The sequence below is a fragment of the Hypanus sabinus genome, unplaced genomic scaffold (genome assembly GCF_030144855.1).
Source record: "Hypanus sabinus isolate sHypSab1 unplaced genomic scaffold, sHypSab1.hap1 scaffold_196, whole genome shotgun sequence".
Taxonomy (NCBI): Eukaryota; Metazoa; Chordata; class Chondrichthyes; order Myliobatiformes; family Dasyatidae; genus Hypanus; species Hypanus sabinus.
In genome coordinates, this window is record NW_026780057.1 from 54,047 (window position 1) to 71,144 (window position 17,098).

Sequence of the window (17,098 nt, forward strand, 5' to 3'; positions counted from 1 at the left end):
CTGCAAGAATTGCTCCCTAAATGCCCCATTCCCTCTGAAATGCTGGTATCTCATATCCAAAATAAAATTGCCCGAATTTCTACCAGATTTCAGTTCTGATTTCATATGGCCTCTATGAAAAACCAATTACCAAAAAAAAAAGCATGGTGAAACAAGAAACATGTAACAGATTACAGGGTGCTGTGAATAGTGTGGAGGGTTGTCAGAGATTACAGTGGGACATTGATAGGATGCAAAACTGGGCTGAGAAGTGTCAGATGGATTTCAACCCAGATAAGAGTGAAATGGTTCATTTTGGTCCGTCAAGTATGATGGCAGAATATAGAATAACGGTAAGACTCTTACAGTTTGGAGGATCAGAGGGATCTTGGGGTCCGAGTCCATAGGATTCTGAAATCAGCTGCGCGGATTGACTTTGTGGTTAAGAAGGCGTACGGTGTATTGGCATTCATCAATCGTGGAATTGAATTTAGGAGCCGAGAGGTAATGTTGCAGCTATATAGGACCCTGGTCAGACCCCACCTAGAGTACTGTGCTCTGTTCTGGTCGCCTCACTACAGGAAGGATGTGGAAACCATAGAAAGGGTGCAGAGGAGATTTACAAGGATGTTGCCTGGATTGGGGAGCGTGCCTTATGAGAAGTGGTTGAGTGAACTCGGCCTTTTCTCTTCTGATCCTCTGGGCATCAGAACTGCATTTCTAAACCCATCGGCTACTCCTTGCCTTGTCTACTTTAAATCCTTCTTCCACGTATTATGGATAAATGTTTACGAAATACTGGAATGAGGGATGGATGCTGCCTGGATTTGGGAACATTACTTATGAGACTATATTGAGTTAACTAGGCCGTTTCCAGCTAGCACCAGATGGCATAGTTTTAAGGTGCTTGGAAGTAGGTACAGAGGAAAAGTCAGTGGTAGGTTTTTATGCAGAGAGTGGTGAGTGCGTGGAATGGGCTGCCGGCAATGGTGGTGGAGGCGGATACGATAGTTTCTTTTAAGAGGCTCCTGGACATGTGCATGGAGCTCAGTAAAATAAAGGGCTATAGGCAACCCTGGGTAATTTCGAAGGGAAGGACATGTTCTGCGCAGCTTTGTGGGCCAAAGGGCTTGTATTTTGCTGTAGGTTTTCTATTTCTCTGTTTTTCTTTGCGTGTATAGCACTTCTTCAGTTCTTTTTTTTCTCTATTTAATTACTTAGCAAATGTAGACTCTGGAATTTCCCCAGTACATCGAAGTATTGAAGTGATTTTTTTTTGTTTGTCCTACCAGTAGTCTTCCAAACCAATGTTGGCCAGGACAGTAGCAACGAAACCTACAGCCATCTGCGGGAAACGGTTGAGGCCGGAGATGTTAACATGGATGAAAGATATAAGGGTGTCTCTAACATCGTGGGCAAAACTACTGGCGGTAGTGTATCCAGGAGAATGATTGAAGATCGGATGTTGACCGCCCCTAAAAATGAGTTGGATGCATCAGAACGAACCGAATGTACGTCTGCTAACTATTTTCATAAAACGCATTTTCATAAAGCCCCTGTAATTAACATCAGATGTGAATCAGCCAACGCGTACGACTGGTTCAGTGGAGCCGGAGCGCGTACGAGTTTTCAAATACAGCATGGAATGCCCAGCTGATCATTTAATTTTGTGTGAACCACCACATCCTGCGATCAGCTGGACTAGTCGTCATCCTCAACAATTTCTGCTTTAGATAACGTGTCACTAATCCCCAGCTGTGGCCAAATTTGTTTTGGCTAAGGAGACCAGTCCGTTTTTAAGCATTCCATAATAAATCTTCTCAATGTCACTTCGCTACAGTAACCTCTGAATCATTGACCTCATGCACCGACACTGAGCTGGTCAACTTCATTAACTTTGTCTCCATCTTCCACCCTGATCTTAAATTCAGTTGGTCCATTCATGATGCCTCCACCATCTTTCCCTTTCCCTCTGTCTACAACTCTGAAGGTAAAGTGTTTGCCTTTATCTTTCATAAACCTACCGATTTCCATGGCTACCTTGACTGCACCTCCTCCTACCCCTTGTTAGTCTCTGCTACATCTGATCCAGGGATGAGGCGTTTCATTCCAGGACATGAAAGATGCCCTCTTCCTTACATAAGGACATAGGAAATAGGAGCAGGAGTCGACCATCTGGCGAGTCGAGCCTGCTCCGCCACTCAATAAGATTATGGCTGATTTGGCCATTGGATCATCTCCACCTATCTGTAATTTCCCCATAACCCTTCGTTGTTCAGTAATTGGGGTTTCGCTTCCTCCAGCAATAATGAACCCCTCACCTGCATCTCCTCAAATTTCTTGAAATGCCAGGGATAAAGTTTTCTTTGGGTCGTCCTTTGTATACTGTGGTCGGAATGTGGTCTACTCCACATTGCTGGTATGCTACATAAATGGGGAGATCACTTTGTCGAGTCCATCTGCACCATCCGCCGAGCGGACCCGGTGGGCAACTATTTTAATTCTTGTCCCCATTCCAATTCTGATAATTCAGTCCGCAGCCTCTTCTTTTGTCGCGATGAGATAATTCTCAGGGTGGAGAAGCAATACCGGATATTCTCTCCGGGTGGACTTCAACATACAGGCATGAAAATCAATTTCTCCTTCCGGTAAAAGAAAAAAAAATCCGCTACCTTTCTTTTTCCAGTCTCTTGCCTTTTCTCCACATCTGCCTATCACCTGTCCATGCAGCTCTTCCTTCTTCCCTTTCTGCAATGGTCAATTGTCCTCTCCTATGAGATTCCTTCCTTATCTCACCCAACTACCTGTCTTCAGCTGTAAACTTCTTTCTCGTCCTGCTCACTGTCCTTCCACCTTTGGCTTCTGGCGTCTTCCCCCTTTCTTTCTAGTCCAGAAGAAGTGTCTCGACCCAAAACGTCATTTCCCCAGATGCTATCTGACGCGGGAAGTTCCTCCAGCATTTCCAATATGTTCTTCTTCATTTTGTGCTTCGTTGTGTATTAAATGATGCTCATTTAGGATGGCCATGAACGTTCTTTAAAAAATAAGTCAACCAACTGGAGACAGTAGGGATTCCACAGAGTCTGATATATAAAATCACTAAAGCAAGGAGTATATAGCTCGTTGTGTTTCTGCCTCTCTGTGACACCGATTTGAGCTTATTTCTGATTACCGGCCATTTCTTAGTACAGTATCTGCACTTTGTCACCCACGTTGGATCTCCACACTGCAGACAGATGTTACTGGATGAAGAATTAGCCTCGATAAATTGATCCAGTTCAGGCGTGAGTGGTAGAATAAGGGGAAGAGTGCGTGGACTGGTTGATGTTAGGTCACGCAAACGTGGAGGGAAGAAGATGGGATTAGTGTAGACTTCCTGTAAATTGGTGCTTGATGCTTAATGTCCGCTTTCTCCTCTCTTGGCCCAGATGTGTAAGTTAAGGATATTCATTTGAAAAATGCGAGTTATTCTCTGTATTTGTCTGCCCCTGTCATACGTGTCGACTGCTGGGTCATGACAGATACAACTTAGTGTAGTGCAAGAACTCGTCGTTAATTCTTCAGTGACCTTCCTTGAACACTGTTGGTAATTGATACAAAGTACGGGTAAAATGGTACAAAATAACATTATAGACTCAGTCCCAGCAATAGAAGTAGGTTAACCATAACCAAACAGTGTTCCTGGCTATTCTGATCTCATGATTCGATGCATAGATCATGATTACATCATTTGTGTATATTTATTGTTCAGAGGTTACGACGCCAATTGTTGTTTTCCTTTCTTATGTCCTGATTTTCATTTTGCTTCAAACTAAACAGCACCGGTAGTTGTGTGGTTATTTTTTCCATTACAATCACTGTTGTGTAACATCTTTATAGAATATGTAATTCTAAAGTTGTTACCGCTAACTGACGCAGTCCAGCCAAATCATTGCAGTTAATCCCAGCTTTATATCTCCTCCTTGAAGGGTCTGCTTTGGCCATGGCAGAATCCCCTGCAATGTTTGATGTTGAAGACAGAAAAAAGAAACACAACAGAAACAGGAGGAGAGAATTTGCCAGTGACAATTTCGGCGCAGGCTATGGGAAAAAGTCCGATATTGTTCACAGTACCTCTTTTAGAAAAGAGATCAGTGGAGACAGTAAAACGGATAAAGGTCGAACATTAATGTTACTGGACAGAGAAGGAGAAGCATCTGGTGCGAAGAAAACTGCAGTGGGTGAGTGTGTTGTGCTCAATTTTGTACAAACTATGTGCCATTTACTTTCGGATGTAAGATATGACAGGCAAGCCCGTGAGAGGAAATCATCCGATTCTGCTGCTCTGTATTATTTAATTAAGTCGGAGCATCAGAATCTGTGCGATATAGATATGTGATGAACAGAAATCGTCTTCGGGTGGATTATAATTCACACTCTATTTTGTATTTGTGTTCCAATTTTTCATTGGTATGATGACACAAAGGTTTGGGCTGTGATGTCACAAAGACTGGGGGTGTGATGACAAATAAAGTTGGGGGACTTTTGGATAGTGTGGAGGGCTGTTAAAGGTTACAGCGCGACATCGATAGGATGCAAATCAGTGCTGAGAAGTGGCAGGTGGAGGTCAACCCAAATAAGTGTGAGGAGGTTCATTTTGGTAGGTCAAATGTGATGGCAGAATGTAGTGTTAATGGTAAGACTCTTGGCAGTGTGGAGGATCAGAGGGATTTTGGGGTTCGAGTCCATAGGACGCTCAAAGCAGCTGCGCAGCTTGACTTTGTGGTTAAGAAGGCGTAATGTGTATTGGCCTTCATCAATCGTGGAATTGAATTTAGGAGCCGAGAGGTAATGTTGCAGCTATATAGGACCCTGGTCAGACCCCACCTGGAGTACTGTGCTCTGTTCTGGTCTCCTCACTACAAGAAGGATGTGGAAACTATAGAAAGGGTGCAGAGGAGATCTACAAGGATGTTGCCTGGATTGGGGAAAATGCCTTATGAGAATATGTTGAGTGATATCGGCCTTTTCTCCTCTGATCCTCTGGGCATGAGAACTGCATTTCTAAACCCATTGGCTATTTCTCGCCTTGTCTACTGTAAATACTTCTTCGAAGTATTACGGATAAATGTTCATGAAATTCTGGAATGAGGGATGGATGTTGCCTGGATTTGGGAACATGCCTTATGAGAATATGTTGCGTTAACTAGGCCATTTCTCTCTGGAGCGCGGAGGATGAGATGTGACCTGATAGAGGTGTATAAGATGATGAGAGGCTTTAATCGTGTGGATAATAGACAACAGACAATAGACAATAGGTGCAGAAGTAGACCATTCGGCCCCTCGAGTCTGCACCGCCATTCTGAGATCATGGCTGATCATTCACTATCAATACCCAGTCCCTGCCTTGTCCCCATATCCCTTGATTCCCCTATCCATCAGATATCTATCCAGCTCCTTCTTGAAAGCATCTTGATAGTCGGAGGCTTTTTCCTGGACTGAAATGTGTAACACAAAAGGGCACAGATGTTTGGTACTGAGGAGATTACAGGAGTAAATTTTTAACGCAGAGAGTGGTGAGTGCGTGGAATGGGCAGCCGGCTGAGGTGGAAACGATAGGGTCTTTTAAGAGACTCCCAGACAGGTATATGGAGCTCAGAAAAATAGAGGGCTATGGGTAAGCCTAGGTAATTTCTAAAGTAAGTGCATGTTCGGCATAGCATTGTGGGCCGAAGGGCCTGCATTGTGCTGTAGGTTTTCTATGTTTCGATATCAAATATATCCGTGTCATTTGCAGAAGCACAGCTATGGCAATACATCGGGATCCCGATTTCCTTCGCAATTGTACTTGCTGCATGTGCGTGGACCAGACGTTGTTATGAACGGTTGCAACATAAACGGCATGGTGACAATAGCATTGAACGGGACAATTTGCTGTCTAACAATGATGAAGAACAACATTTAACTGCAGGTACTCATCAGTTAGATACCGCAGATCATGTCTTGTTTCAAAAGAAACATGCGCGTGTTCTCCCTCAGGGGTATGTTTAATGTTCTATTACTTGTAGATTCTAATATAATTGCCGCAAACAGTCCCAGCCCGGAAACGTATTACAATCCATTTCAACTTTTCAGTCCTCCCTGGAGGCTCTGGTGGAAGTAGGACAGTCGCTGCTACAAACAGAAAAACAGAAGCAGACTGTTTCAGCCTAGGCAATGGGAGGAAATCTGACATTGTTAACAGCACCTCTTCTGGAAAAGTGGTCGTTAACACTACATAACTGATAAAAGTCGATCACAAATATCTCGGTGCAATAAACAGACAAACAAATAACTAAATAAAATAGACACATTCGGCGCGAAGAAAGAAACAACGGGTGGCGAGTGAGTTGTGCTCTGCACCAATTCACCAATCATGTCTTCCACTAAAATGAAAATATTGCTGGCAATTATATTAAGTTACTTAAAACATACTTCTCATTCCAAGATTGATTTTTGATTTTTCACTCACCGTCCAATCGTCTGAACTGACCTTAACCAGAAGGTCTCTGCACTCACCACTCTCTGTGTAAAAAAAACTTAGCCCTGAAATCTCCTCTGTGCCAAGCATCTTAAAACTGTGCCCCCTCGTGCTAGCTATTTCAGCCCTGGGAAAAAAGCCTCTGACTATCCACACGAACAATGCCTCTCATCATCTTATACACCTCTGTCAGGTCACCTCTCATCCTCCGTTGCTCCAAGGAGAAAAGGCCGAGTTCAGTCAGCATATTCTCATAATGCAGGCCCTCCAATCCAGGCAACATCCCTGTAAATCTCCTTTGCACCCTTTCTATAGCATAGGAGCAGTATTAGACCATTTGGCCCATCGAGTCTGCTCCGCCATTCAATCATAGCTGATCTTTTTTTAAAATCTCCTCCACAGCCTCACTCCCCGGCCTTCTCCCCATAACCTATGATGTCATGTCCAATCAAGAACCTATATTGATCTCCGCTTTAAGTACACCTGATGACCTGGCCTTCCACAAAAAGTTCCGTAAATTCACCACCCTCTGGCTGAAGAAATTTCTGCATATCTCTGTTTTAAATGGACACCCCTCTATCATGAGCCTGTGACCTATTTTCCCAGACTCCCTCACCATGGGAAACATCCTTTCCACATCTGCCCTGTCTAAGACTTTCAACACGCGATAGCTTTCGATGAGAATCCCTCTCATCTTCTAAATTCCAGAGAATACAGCCAGCAAGTGTTCCTCGTATGATAACCCAGTCATTCCTGGAATCATCCTTTTCACCCTCCTCTGGACCATCTCCAAAGCCAGCTCATCTTTTCGAAGATGAAGTGCCCAAAACCATTTAAAATACTCAGCATGAGGCCCCACCAGTGAATCCTAAAGCTTCAGCAACACATCCATGCTCTTGTATTCACTGTATTCGAGTGTCTCTGTCTCATTACACTCTCCAGGGCCCGGCCGTCCAATCTCTCCCCACAATGGCAGTCCTCCATCTCTATTCCAGACTACTCTCTACCAGTAGAGACCAGCGGCTCTCTACTGCTGCCACCCTTCTCACCATTGTTCGGGTGGGGAGACGAGCATTTGTCTGACTTTACAAGACGGGAATTGGAGTGCCCTGCGAACTGCGCCCCCACCCGCAGACAGCACCGGTCCACAGATATGATCACTGACCTGTCTGGGACAGGACATTGTGGGAATGGGGTGAGGCGCGGATGCTCACGATATTGGGGCTGGTTCTGCTGTTCAGGGTGCAGCCTCAGTGCAGATTCCCTCACCGTGCCTCTCACCACCCGCTGTTAGATACCAGGATCTGTGTCTGACCTCTCTTACCCAGTCTCTCCTCCTCGAGCCTCTATCCTTCTCTCTTCTGAGAGCTACAGAGAGGTAGTCACACCTCGGCTGCTGGGAGCAGGTCGTTGGGTGACAGTCTGAGGGGGGAAAGCGAAGGAGAGTAGACAAGTAATGCAGAGCACCCCTGTAGCCATTCCCCTGAATAATAAGTTTACCGTCCTGGATGCTGTTGGTGGGAACAACCGACCAGGTGTGAGCCACACAGGCAGGGCCTCTGGTACTGATTCTGACCCTGTGGCACAGAAGGATTGGATGGGGAAGAGGAGAGCTGTCATCATTGGGGACTCTGTAGTAAGGGGAGCAGACAGAAGACCTTGTGGACGTGAGAAGGACATCCGCATGGTTTGTTGTCTCCCGGGTGCCAGGGTCCGGGATGTCCCTGACCGGGTGCATGACATCCTCGTACGAGAAGGAAAGCAACCAGAAGTCGTGATACATGTTGGGACCAACGACATAGGCAGGAAGAGGGATGAGGTCCTGAAGTGTGAGTTTAGGGAACTAGGCAGAAGGCTGACGAACAGGACCTCAAAGGTGGTGTTCTCAGGATTGCTGTCAGTACTACGTGATAGTCATGGTAAGGATTGGAGGAGATGGCAGTTCAATGCGTGGCTGAGGAGTTTTAGATTTTTGGATCATTGGGATCTCTACTGGGGAAGGTGGGACCTATACAGATGGGTTGCATCTGAACTCGACAGGGAGCAATATCCTTGCTGGTAGGTTTACTAGCATGGTTCGGGAGGGATTAAACTAATTTGCAAGGGGATGAGACCCGGAGCGATAGATCAGTGAAAGAAGTGCATGGAGTAAAGCCAGATCTAACATATAGAGAGGCTTTGAGGAAAGAGAAGCAGAATAAAGGGTGTAAAGGTATTAAGGTAGAAGGGCTAAAGTGCCTGTACTTCAATGCAAGTAACACCAGGAACAAAGGTGATGAACTGAGAGCTTGGATACATACATGGAATTATGATGTAGTGGCCATTAGGGAGACTTGGCTGGCACCAGGGCAGGAATGGATTCTCAATATTCCTGGATTTCAGTGCTTTAAAAGGGATAGAGAGGGGGGGAGAAAGGGAGGAGGGGTGGCATTACTGGTCAGGGATACTATTACAGCTACAGAAAGAGTGGGTAATGTAGCAGGATCCTCTTTTGAGTCAGTATGGGTGGAAGTCAGGAACAGGAAGGGAGCAGTTACTCCATTGGGGGTATTCTATAGGCCCCCTGGTAGCAGCAGAGATACCGAGGAGCAGATTAGGAGGCAGATTTTGGAATGGTGCAAAAATAACAGGGTTGTTATCATGAGTGAGTTTAACTTCCCTAATGTTGATTGGCACTTGATTAGTTCCAAGGGTTTAGATGCGGCAGAGTTTGTTAAGTGTGTCCAGGATGGATTCCTGTCACAGTGCATTGACAGGCCAACTGGGAAGAATGCCGTACTAGATCTAGTATTAGGTAATGAACCGGGTCAGGTCACAGATCTGTCAATGCGTGAGCATCTGGGGGACGGTTATCACCGTTCCCTGACCTTTAGCATTATCATGGAAAGGGATAGAATCAGAGAGGACAGGAAAATTTTGAATTGGGGAAGGGCAAATTATGAAGCTATAAGGCTAGAACTTGCGGGTGTGAATTGGGATGATGTTTTTGCAGGGCAATGTACTATGGTCATGTGGTCGATGTTTAGGGATCTCTTGCAGGATGTTAGGGATAAATTTGTCCCGGTGAGGAAGATAAAGAATGGTAGGGTGAAGGAACCATGGGTGACAAGTGATGTGGAAAATCTAGTCAGATGGAAGAAGGCAGCATACACGAGGTTTAGGAAGCAAGGATCAGATGGGTCTATTGAGGAATATAGGGTAGCAAGAAAGGAGCTTAAGAAGAGGCTGTGAAGAGCAAGAAGGCGGCATGAGAAGGCCTTGGTGAGTAGGGTAAAGGAAAACCCCAAGGTATTCTTCAATTATGTGAAGAACAAAAGGATGACAGGAGTCAAGGTAGGACCGATTAGAGATAGTGGGAAGATGTGCCTGGAGGCTGTGCAAGTGAGTGAAGTCCGCAATGAATACTTCTCTTCGGTATTCACCACTGAGAGGGAACTTGATGATGATGAGGACAATATGAGTGAGGTTGATGTTCTGGAGCATGTTAATATTAATGGGGAGGAGGTATCGGATTTGTTAAAATACATTAGGACGGATAAGTCCCCGGGGCCTGAGGGCGTATTCCCCAGGTTGCTCCACGTGTTAAGGGAAGAGATTGATGAACCTCTGGCTAGGATCTTTATGTCCTCGTTGTCCACGGGAATGGTACCGGAGGATTGTAGAGAGGCGAATGTTGTCCCCTTGCTCACAAAAGGTAGTAGGGGTAGTCCAGGTAATTATAGACCAGTGAGCCTTACGTCTGTGGTGGGAAAGCTGTTGTTAAAGATTCTGAGATATAGGATCTATGGACATTTAGAGAATCATGGTCTGATCAGGGCCAGTCAGCATGGCTTTGTGAAGGGTAGATCGTGCCTAACAAGCCAGATAGAGCTCTTTGAGGATGTGAACAGGCATATCGATGAGGGTAGTGTAGTGGATGTAATCTACATGGATTTTTGTAAGGCATTTGACAAAGTTCCACACGGTAGGCTTATTCAGAAAGTCAGAAGGCATGGGATCCAGGGAAGCTTGTCCAGGTGGATTCAGAATTAGCTTGCCTGCAGAAGGCAGAGGGTTGTGGTGGAGGGAGTACATTCAGATTGGAGGGTTGTGACTAGTGGTGTCCCTGAAGGATCTGTTCTGGGACCTCTACATTTTGTGATTTTTATTAACTACCTGGATGTAGGGGTAGAAGGGTGGGTTGGCAAGTTTTCAGATGACACAAAGGTTGTTGGTGTTGTAGATAGTGTAGAGGATTGTCGAAGATTGCAGAGAGACATTGATAGGATGCAGAAGTGGGCTGAGAAGTGGCAGATGGAGTTCAACCTGGAGAAGTGTGAGGTGGTACACTTTGGAAGGACAAACTCCAATGCAGAGTACAAAGTAAATGACAGGATACTTGGTAGCGTGGAGGAGCAGAGGGATCTGAGGGTACGTGTCCACAGATCCCTGAAAGTTGCCTGACAGGTAGATATGACAGTTAAGAAAGCTTATGGAGAGTTAGCTTTCATAAGTCGAGGGATAGTGTTTGAGAGACCGGATGTAATGATGCACATTTATAAAACTCTAGTTCGGCCACACTTGGAGTACTGTGTCCAGTTCTGATCGCCTCATTATAGGAAGGATGTGGAAGGATTGGAAAGGGTACAGAGGAGATTTACCAGGATGCTGCCTGGTTTAGAAAGTATGCATTATGATCAGAGTTTAAGGGAGCCAGGGTTTTACTCTTTAGAGAGAAGGAGGATGAGAGGAGACATGATAGAGGTGTACAAGATATTAAGAGGAACAGACAGAGTGGACAGTCAGCGCCTCTTCCCCAGGGCACCACTGCTCAGTACAAGAGGACATGGCTTTAAGCTAAGGGGAGGGAAGTTTACGAGGGATATTAGAGGAAGGTTTTTCACTCAGAGAGTCATTGGTGCGTGGAATGCACTGCCTAATTCAGTGGTGGAGGCAGATACACTAGTGAAGTTTAAGAGACTACTAGACAGGTATATGGAGGTATTTAAGGAGGGGGTTTATATGGGAGGCAGGGTTTGAGGGTCGGCACTACATTGAGGCCGAACGGCCTGTAATGTTCTGTACTATTCTATATTCTATGATTATGTCAAAGTACGGTGATGAGTTTAGAATTAAAGGAGATACTGTACTTGGAAAGATAGGCAAGAACATATATGTGGCGGAGTAGCCATGTGCATAAGAGATAATTTAAACATGAGGGTGCATATCATAGTCGATGAATCGAGATTTAGTGAAGATATCTGGGTGAGAATTGAAAGCAAGAAGGATATATGAATAATATTCTTTGTATGTTATAGACTCCTTAATGCTGATCGAGATTTTAACAAATCCTATCAGATAATCAAGTTCTGAAAGTGATTTTACAGTTATGGGAGGATTTTTTACACATGTATTCAGTGGAGAATTAAAGGGCTAATGGATTTCAGGAAAGTGAATTACTTCAGTTCCTAAATGTTTGTTGTTTTGAACCAGCGTGTTAATGCTCGGACAAGAAGGAGGCCTGCCCAGACTAATATTTTGTAACTATCAGTATAGAATGATAAGTAAGGAAGTTGTTGAGCCTATAGGAACATGCGACAATATCATTTTTGGTCTCAAACTATTTTTAAAGAATGTATCAGTAAAAACAAAACAAAATTAAATTGGATTTCAGAAAGGCAAATTTTGCGCAGATGTGGCAAAGATTTCAGAAGGTAAATTGGAAGGAACAGTTTGACGTTGAGGAATAATGGGGTCGATTTGAAGAGGTAATACTTGAAGTGCAGGAAATCTTTATTCCAAAGATTGGCACAAGCAGGGAAAACGATAGATAAACTACATGGAAGAATAAAGATGTAGATAAAACTAGTGAAGAAAAGAGAGCTACATAAAAATACAGATAAAATAGTAATGACGTTAACCAAAGGGAACATGAAACTACGACAGCTATTGTCAAGATGGAAATCAAAACTGCCAAAAGACAGGTTGAGAATGATATTGCTCATTATGCTACGATTGACACTAAGATATTTTTCAATACCTTAATAGTAAATTATTTAATAGTCAAGGAGGAAGTTAAGTGTATGGCAATAATAATAGGGTATTAAATTATGCAGAAAGTACATAACAGATTAACATATTTTACTAATGTATTCAGCTGCAAAGTTGCCAGCAGTGTGCCAGTAAGTGTTGGGGAAAATAAGGTTCTTTAAAGTGACTTAGAGATCTTAGAAAGTGAGGTCCCGCTGAAGCTGAAAAGCTTGAAATGTAATACATCACCAGCGACAGACAGCAGATATGTAAAGGTGCATAAAGATGGCTGTGATTATATATACAAATATACAACATGTTTTTTTTCAAAAAGTCAGTGAAGAATGTTGAATCCTGTAAGGACTGGAAGTGGGCTACATTATCTCAGTGCATAAGAAGGGTGACCTCACTGACCCTGGTAACTACAGACCTCTAAGCTTAACGTGTATCGTATGATAGTATACTTACCTAGAGCGGTATACCTCTAGGGAATACAAACTTCCGTCCCACCAAAGGTTCTGATATAATTTCAAAAAAATGGATCCATTTCAGTACAGATATTGCAGTTAATCTCACCCTTTCATGTCCTTCATGAAGGTTCCGGTGAGAACATGGCAGAAGTTGTTATAAACATCGCCTCTCCTGAAGAAGGCGTCAGGCCACCAGTACCTCTGGACAAATCAATAGGCAAATCTACTACGAAGAAATCTAAAGATGCTGAGTGAGAAGTACTCTGCACCAATTATACGAATCGTTTCTTCCACAAAAGAAAAAGAAATACTGACGATCACTTCAAAGTATGGCGATGAATATAGTATCAAAGAATAAACTGTACTTGGAAAGATAGGCAAGATGTAAAGGTGGCGGAGTAGCCATGTGCATAAGAGAGAATTTAAACATGAGGCTGCATATCCTAGGAGATGAATTGAGACTTAGTGAAAGAAATCTGGGTGAGAAGTGAAAGCATGAAGACAAAAGGAATACTATTCGGTGCATATTATAGACCCCTTAATGCTGATCGAGATTTTAACAAACTCTATCAGAATATTAGACAATCAAGTTCTGAAGGTGGTATTATAGTTATGGGAGAATTTTAGAACCTAAATATTCAGTGGAGAATGCCAGGGCCAATGGATTGCAAGGAAGTGAATTTATTCAGTTATGAAATGATTGTTGTCTGATCCAGCGTGTTAATGCCCCGGCAAGAGGGGAGGCCCGTTCAGATTCATATATCCTGTAACTATCAGGACAGAATGATCAGTAAGGAAGATGTTGATCCTATGGGAAAAATGTCATCATTTGAAAAGATGTGCTAAAAATTTCAGAAGATAAACTGGAAGGAACCGTTTGATGTCGTGTCAGTTGAAGAAAAATGGGGTCGATTCAAAGTGGTGATACATGAACTGCAGGAAATGTTTATTCCGAAGATAGGGAGAAGCAGTAAAAACGATAGATCAACTACATGGAAGTATAAAGATGTAGATAAAACAATTGATGAAAAGAGAGCTACATAAGGAATACGGATAAAATAGTACTGGCGTTAACCAAAGGGTATATGAAACTATGACAGCTATTGTTGAGATGGAAATCAAAACTGCCAAAGGACAGGTTAAGAATGATATTACTCATTATGTTGCGATTGACCCCAGGATATTTTTCAATACTTTAATAGTAAATTATATAATAGTCAAGGAGGAAGTTAAGTGCATGGAAATAGTAACAGGGTATTAAATTACGCAAAAAGTACATAACTGATACTCTTACCTTATATTTCTGATAATGTATTCAGCTGCAAAATGATAGCAGTTTACCAGTGAGTGTCGGGGTAAATAATCTTTAAAGTGACTTAGAGATCTTAGAAAGTGAGGTCCCGCTGCAGCTGAAAAGCCTGAAATGTAATAAATCTCCAGAGACAGACAACAGATATCTAAAGGTGCATAAAGATGTCTGTGATTATATATATAAACCTATAACATGTTGTTTTTTCAAAAAGTTGGAGAAGAATATTGTATCCTGTAAGGACTAGAAGTGGGCTAACATTATCTCAGTGTATAAGAATGGTGACCTCACTGACCCTGGTAACTACAGACCAGTAAGCTTAACGTGTATCGTATGATAGTATACTTTCCTAGGGCGGTGTACCTCCAGGGAATACAAACTCCTGTCCCGCAAAATCTGTGAGATTGAGATGTCACTCCAACTCAAACCAGGTTAAGTTTGAATACTGTGTAATTAGCGAGTTACAATTAACTAACCAGTTAATTAACCAGTTGCAACTAGGTGCTGGGAAATAACAGGCAACACACCGCATACGATTTCAGGAATTATATTTATGAGTTCTACCTTAACTAAAGAAAAAGCAAAAAGCAAACAAGAAAGGGCCAATTATAAATAAACAGTTAATTGCACACAGGTTGGTGCTCTACTCTTCCGAATGTTATATTCACCGTTCCTCAGCAGATTTCTACAGCCTTCTCCATTGTATCACACTCACCACAGGGTTGAATCCGACCACTGGTTCTCTCCAGCGCCTTTCCTCACCATCTCCCGCCGAACAAATATCACAGTTCACATCGGTGTCAGCGCACAGAACAAAATAAAAATACCGCTCCCCTGATAGGATGGCTCGCACGCTGAAGCACCCATTATCTCTAACCACACCCCGAACACTGCTTCTACAGAAATAGCATTCCACTAGCAGTGAAAACTTTGCATTCTCCCTCATCAAAAATAGTTAAGTCCTCATAGCTTTGAGAGAATTTATCAAACTTTCCTGATTAATACAACTTCTTAAAGAAATTTCGTGACACCAGGACATCCGATCCAGGAAATAACAGTGACATATCTCACCAAAGGGACAGCTGCTACAGATTTTTCCCCGGGAGAGACATAGCCTAGCCTATGTGGCTGTTTCCTGACTCTTTGAGACCTTCTTACCCAATTATATAATTTTCAGTTTATGGCGCTACCTGGGCTGTTTCTTGTCTGAAAGGAGAGGCCCCTCCCTCACACTACTCGTGTCTCCCGACAGTTCAGGTCAACTTGTCGCTTGGCCGGTCTCGGCTACATGCCCAGTTAACTGAGAATCCAGCCACTTTTCTTTGTGTAACCGCAAACCTCCCTACCTGTTACTAGTTCAGCCCATTACACCCGCCTCAACATGAGGAGGTTTGGAGATGTCTTCTTCAGTGATTGGGGAGTTTGCAAAGGGCAGCATATACCACACCCCCATTTCCTCATCCTCTGAATCATTAGGAAATTCAGTGGTTAGCTTCGGTCCAGGCCTTCCTGCTGATTATACGTCAGTTCTTTCATGTCTCTGCTGAGTCCTTTTATGAATTGGAGGGTCCTGGTCAGGCTCTGGGCCAACACGCTCCTTTTGCCCCAGAGTTAGAAAGTGGTTCGAATAGAGATTATTAGACCATTTGGCCCATCGAGTCTGCTCCGCCATTCAATCATAGCTGATCTTTTTTTTAAAATCTCCTCCACAGCCTCACTCCCCGGCCTTCTCCCCATAACCTTTGATGCCATGTCCAATCAAAAACCTATATTGATCTCTGCTTTAAATACACCTGATGACCTAGCCTTCCACAACAAGTTCCGTAAGTTCACCACCCTCTGGCTGATGAAATTTCTGCACATCTCTGTTTTAAATGGACACCCCTCTATCCTAAGTCTGTGCCCTCTTGTCCAAGACTCCCCCACCGTGGAAAACATCCTTTCCACATTTACTCTGTCTAGGCCTTTCAACATCCGATAGCTTTCGATGAGATCCCCCTCATCTTCTAAATTCCAGCGAGTACAGCCAGCAAATGCTCCTCGTATGACAACCCAGTCATTCCTGGAATCATCCTTTTGAACTTCCTCTGGACCCTCTCCAATGCCAGCACATCTTTTCTAAGATTACGGGCCCAAAACCGTTCATAATACTCAACGTGAGTCCTCACCAGTGCCTCCAAAAGCTCAGCAACAGATTTCTGCTCTTGTATTCATTATATTCGTCTCTGTCTGTCCCATTACACTCTCCAGGCCCGGCCATCCAATCTCTCCCCACAATGGCATTCCTCCATCTCTATTCCAGACCGCTCTCAGCTGCTTGCCGCTCTTCTCACCAGTGATCGGGTGGGGAGTCAAGCTTTGGTCTGACCCTACAGAATGGGAATTGGAGTGCCCTACAAACTGCGCCCCCACCCGCAGACAGCGCCGGTCCACAGACATGACCGCTAACCTGTCTGGGACAGGACGTTGTGGAAATGTGGAGATGCGCGGCCTGATCACAATTTGGGGCAAGTTCTGCCATTCAGGGTGAAGCCTCAGTGCAGCCTCCACCTCCGTGCCTCTCACCCTTTTACTCTGTCTCTCCTCCTCGAACCTCTATCCCTCTCTCTTCTCCTCTTGGTCTCTCTTCTACACTCTTTGATTTTCCCTCGCTCTTCACATCCCACACTGCCCGTCTCTCCCCCTGCCCCACCACCTCTGTCTACCTATCCCAGGAGATGGTGGTCAAAAGCAACCGATGGACGAGAATCCCGGACGAGCCCAACTATAGCCTCAACCTCTGGAGGATAATGAAGAACTGCTTCAACAAGGAGCTGTCCCATATCCTGAGGA

General features: G+C 44.0%; 1 protein-coding gene across 7 annotated transcripts in view; it reads left to right on the forward strand.

Moving 5' to 3' along the window:
* The window catches only part of LOC132387535 (NACHT, LRR and PYD domains-containing protein 3-like), a 52,675-nt gene that overhangs the window by 7,560 nt on the left and 28,017 nt on the right, over nucleotides 1-17,098 (forward strand). For 3 of the 7 annotated variants that reach the window (XM_059959906.1, XM_059959905.1, XM_059959908.1), the window contains 3 exons: nucleotides 1,272-1,490; nucleotides 3,948-4,199; nucleotides 5,756-5,929. In XM_059959906.1, the coding sequence (XP_059815889.1) occupies nucleotides 1,272-1,490; nucleotides 3,948-4,199; nucleotides 5,756-5,929 (645 nt within the window). The remainder of the gene's footprint in view (nucleotides 1-1,271; nucleotides 1,491-3,947; nucleotides 4,200-5,755; nucleotides 5,930-17,098) is intronic. The other 4 variants (XM_059959909.1, XM_059959910.1, XM_059959907.1 and 1 more) reach the window with 3 other exon arrangements.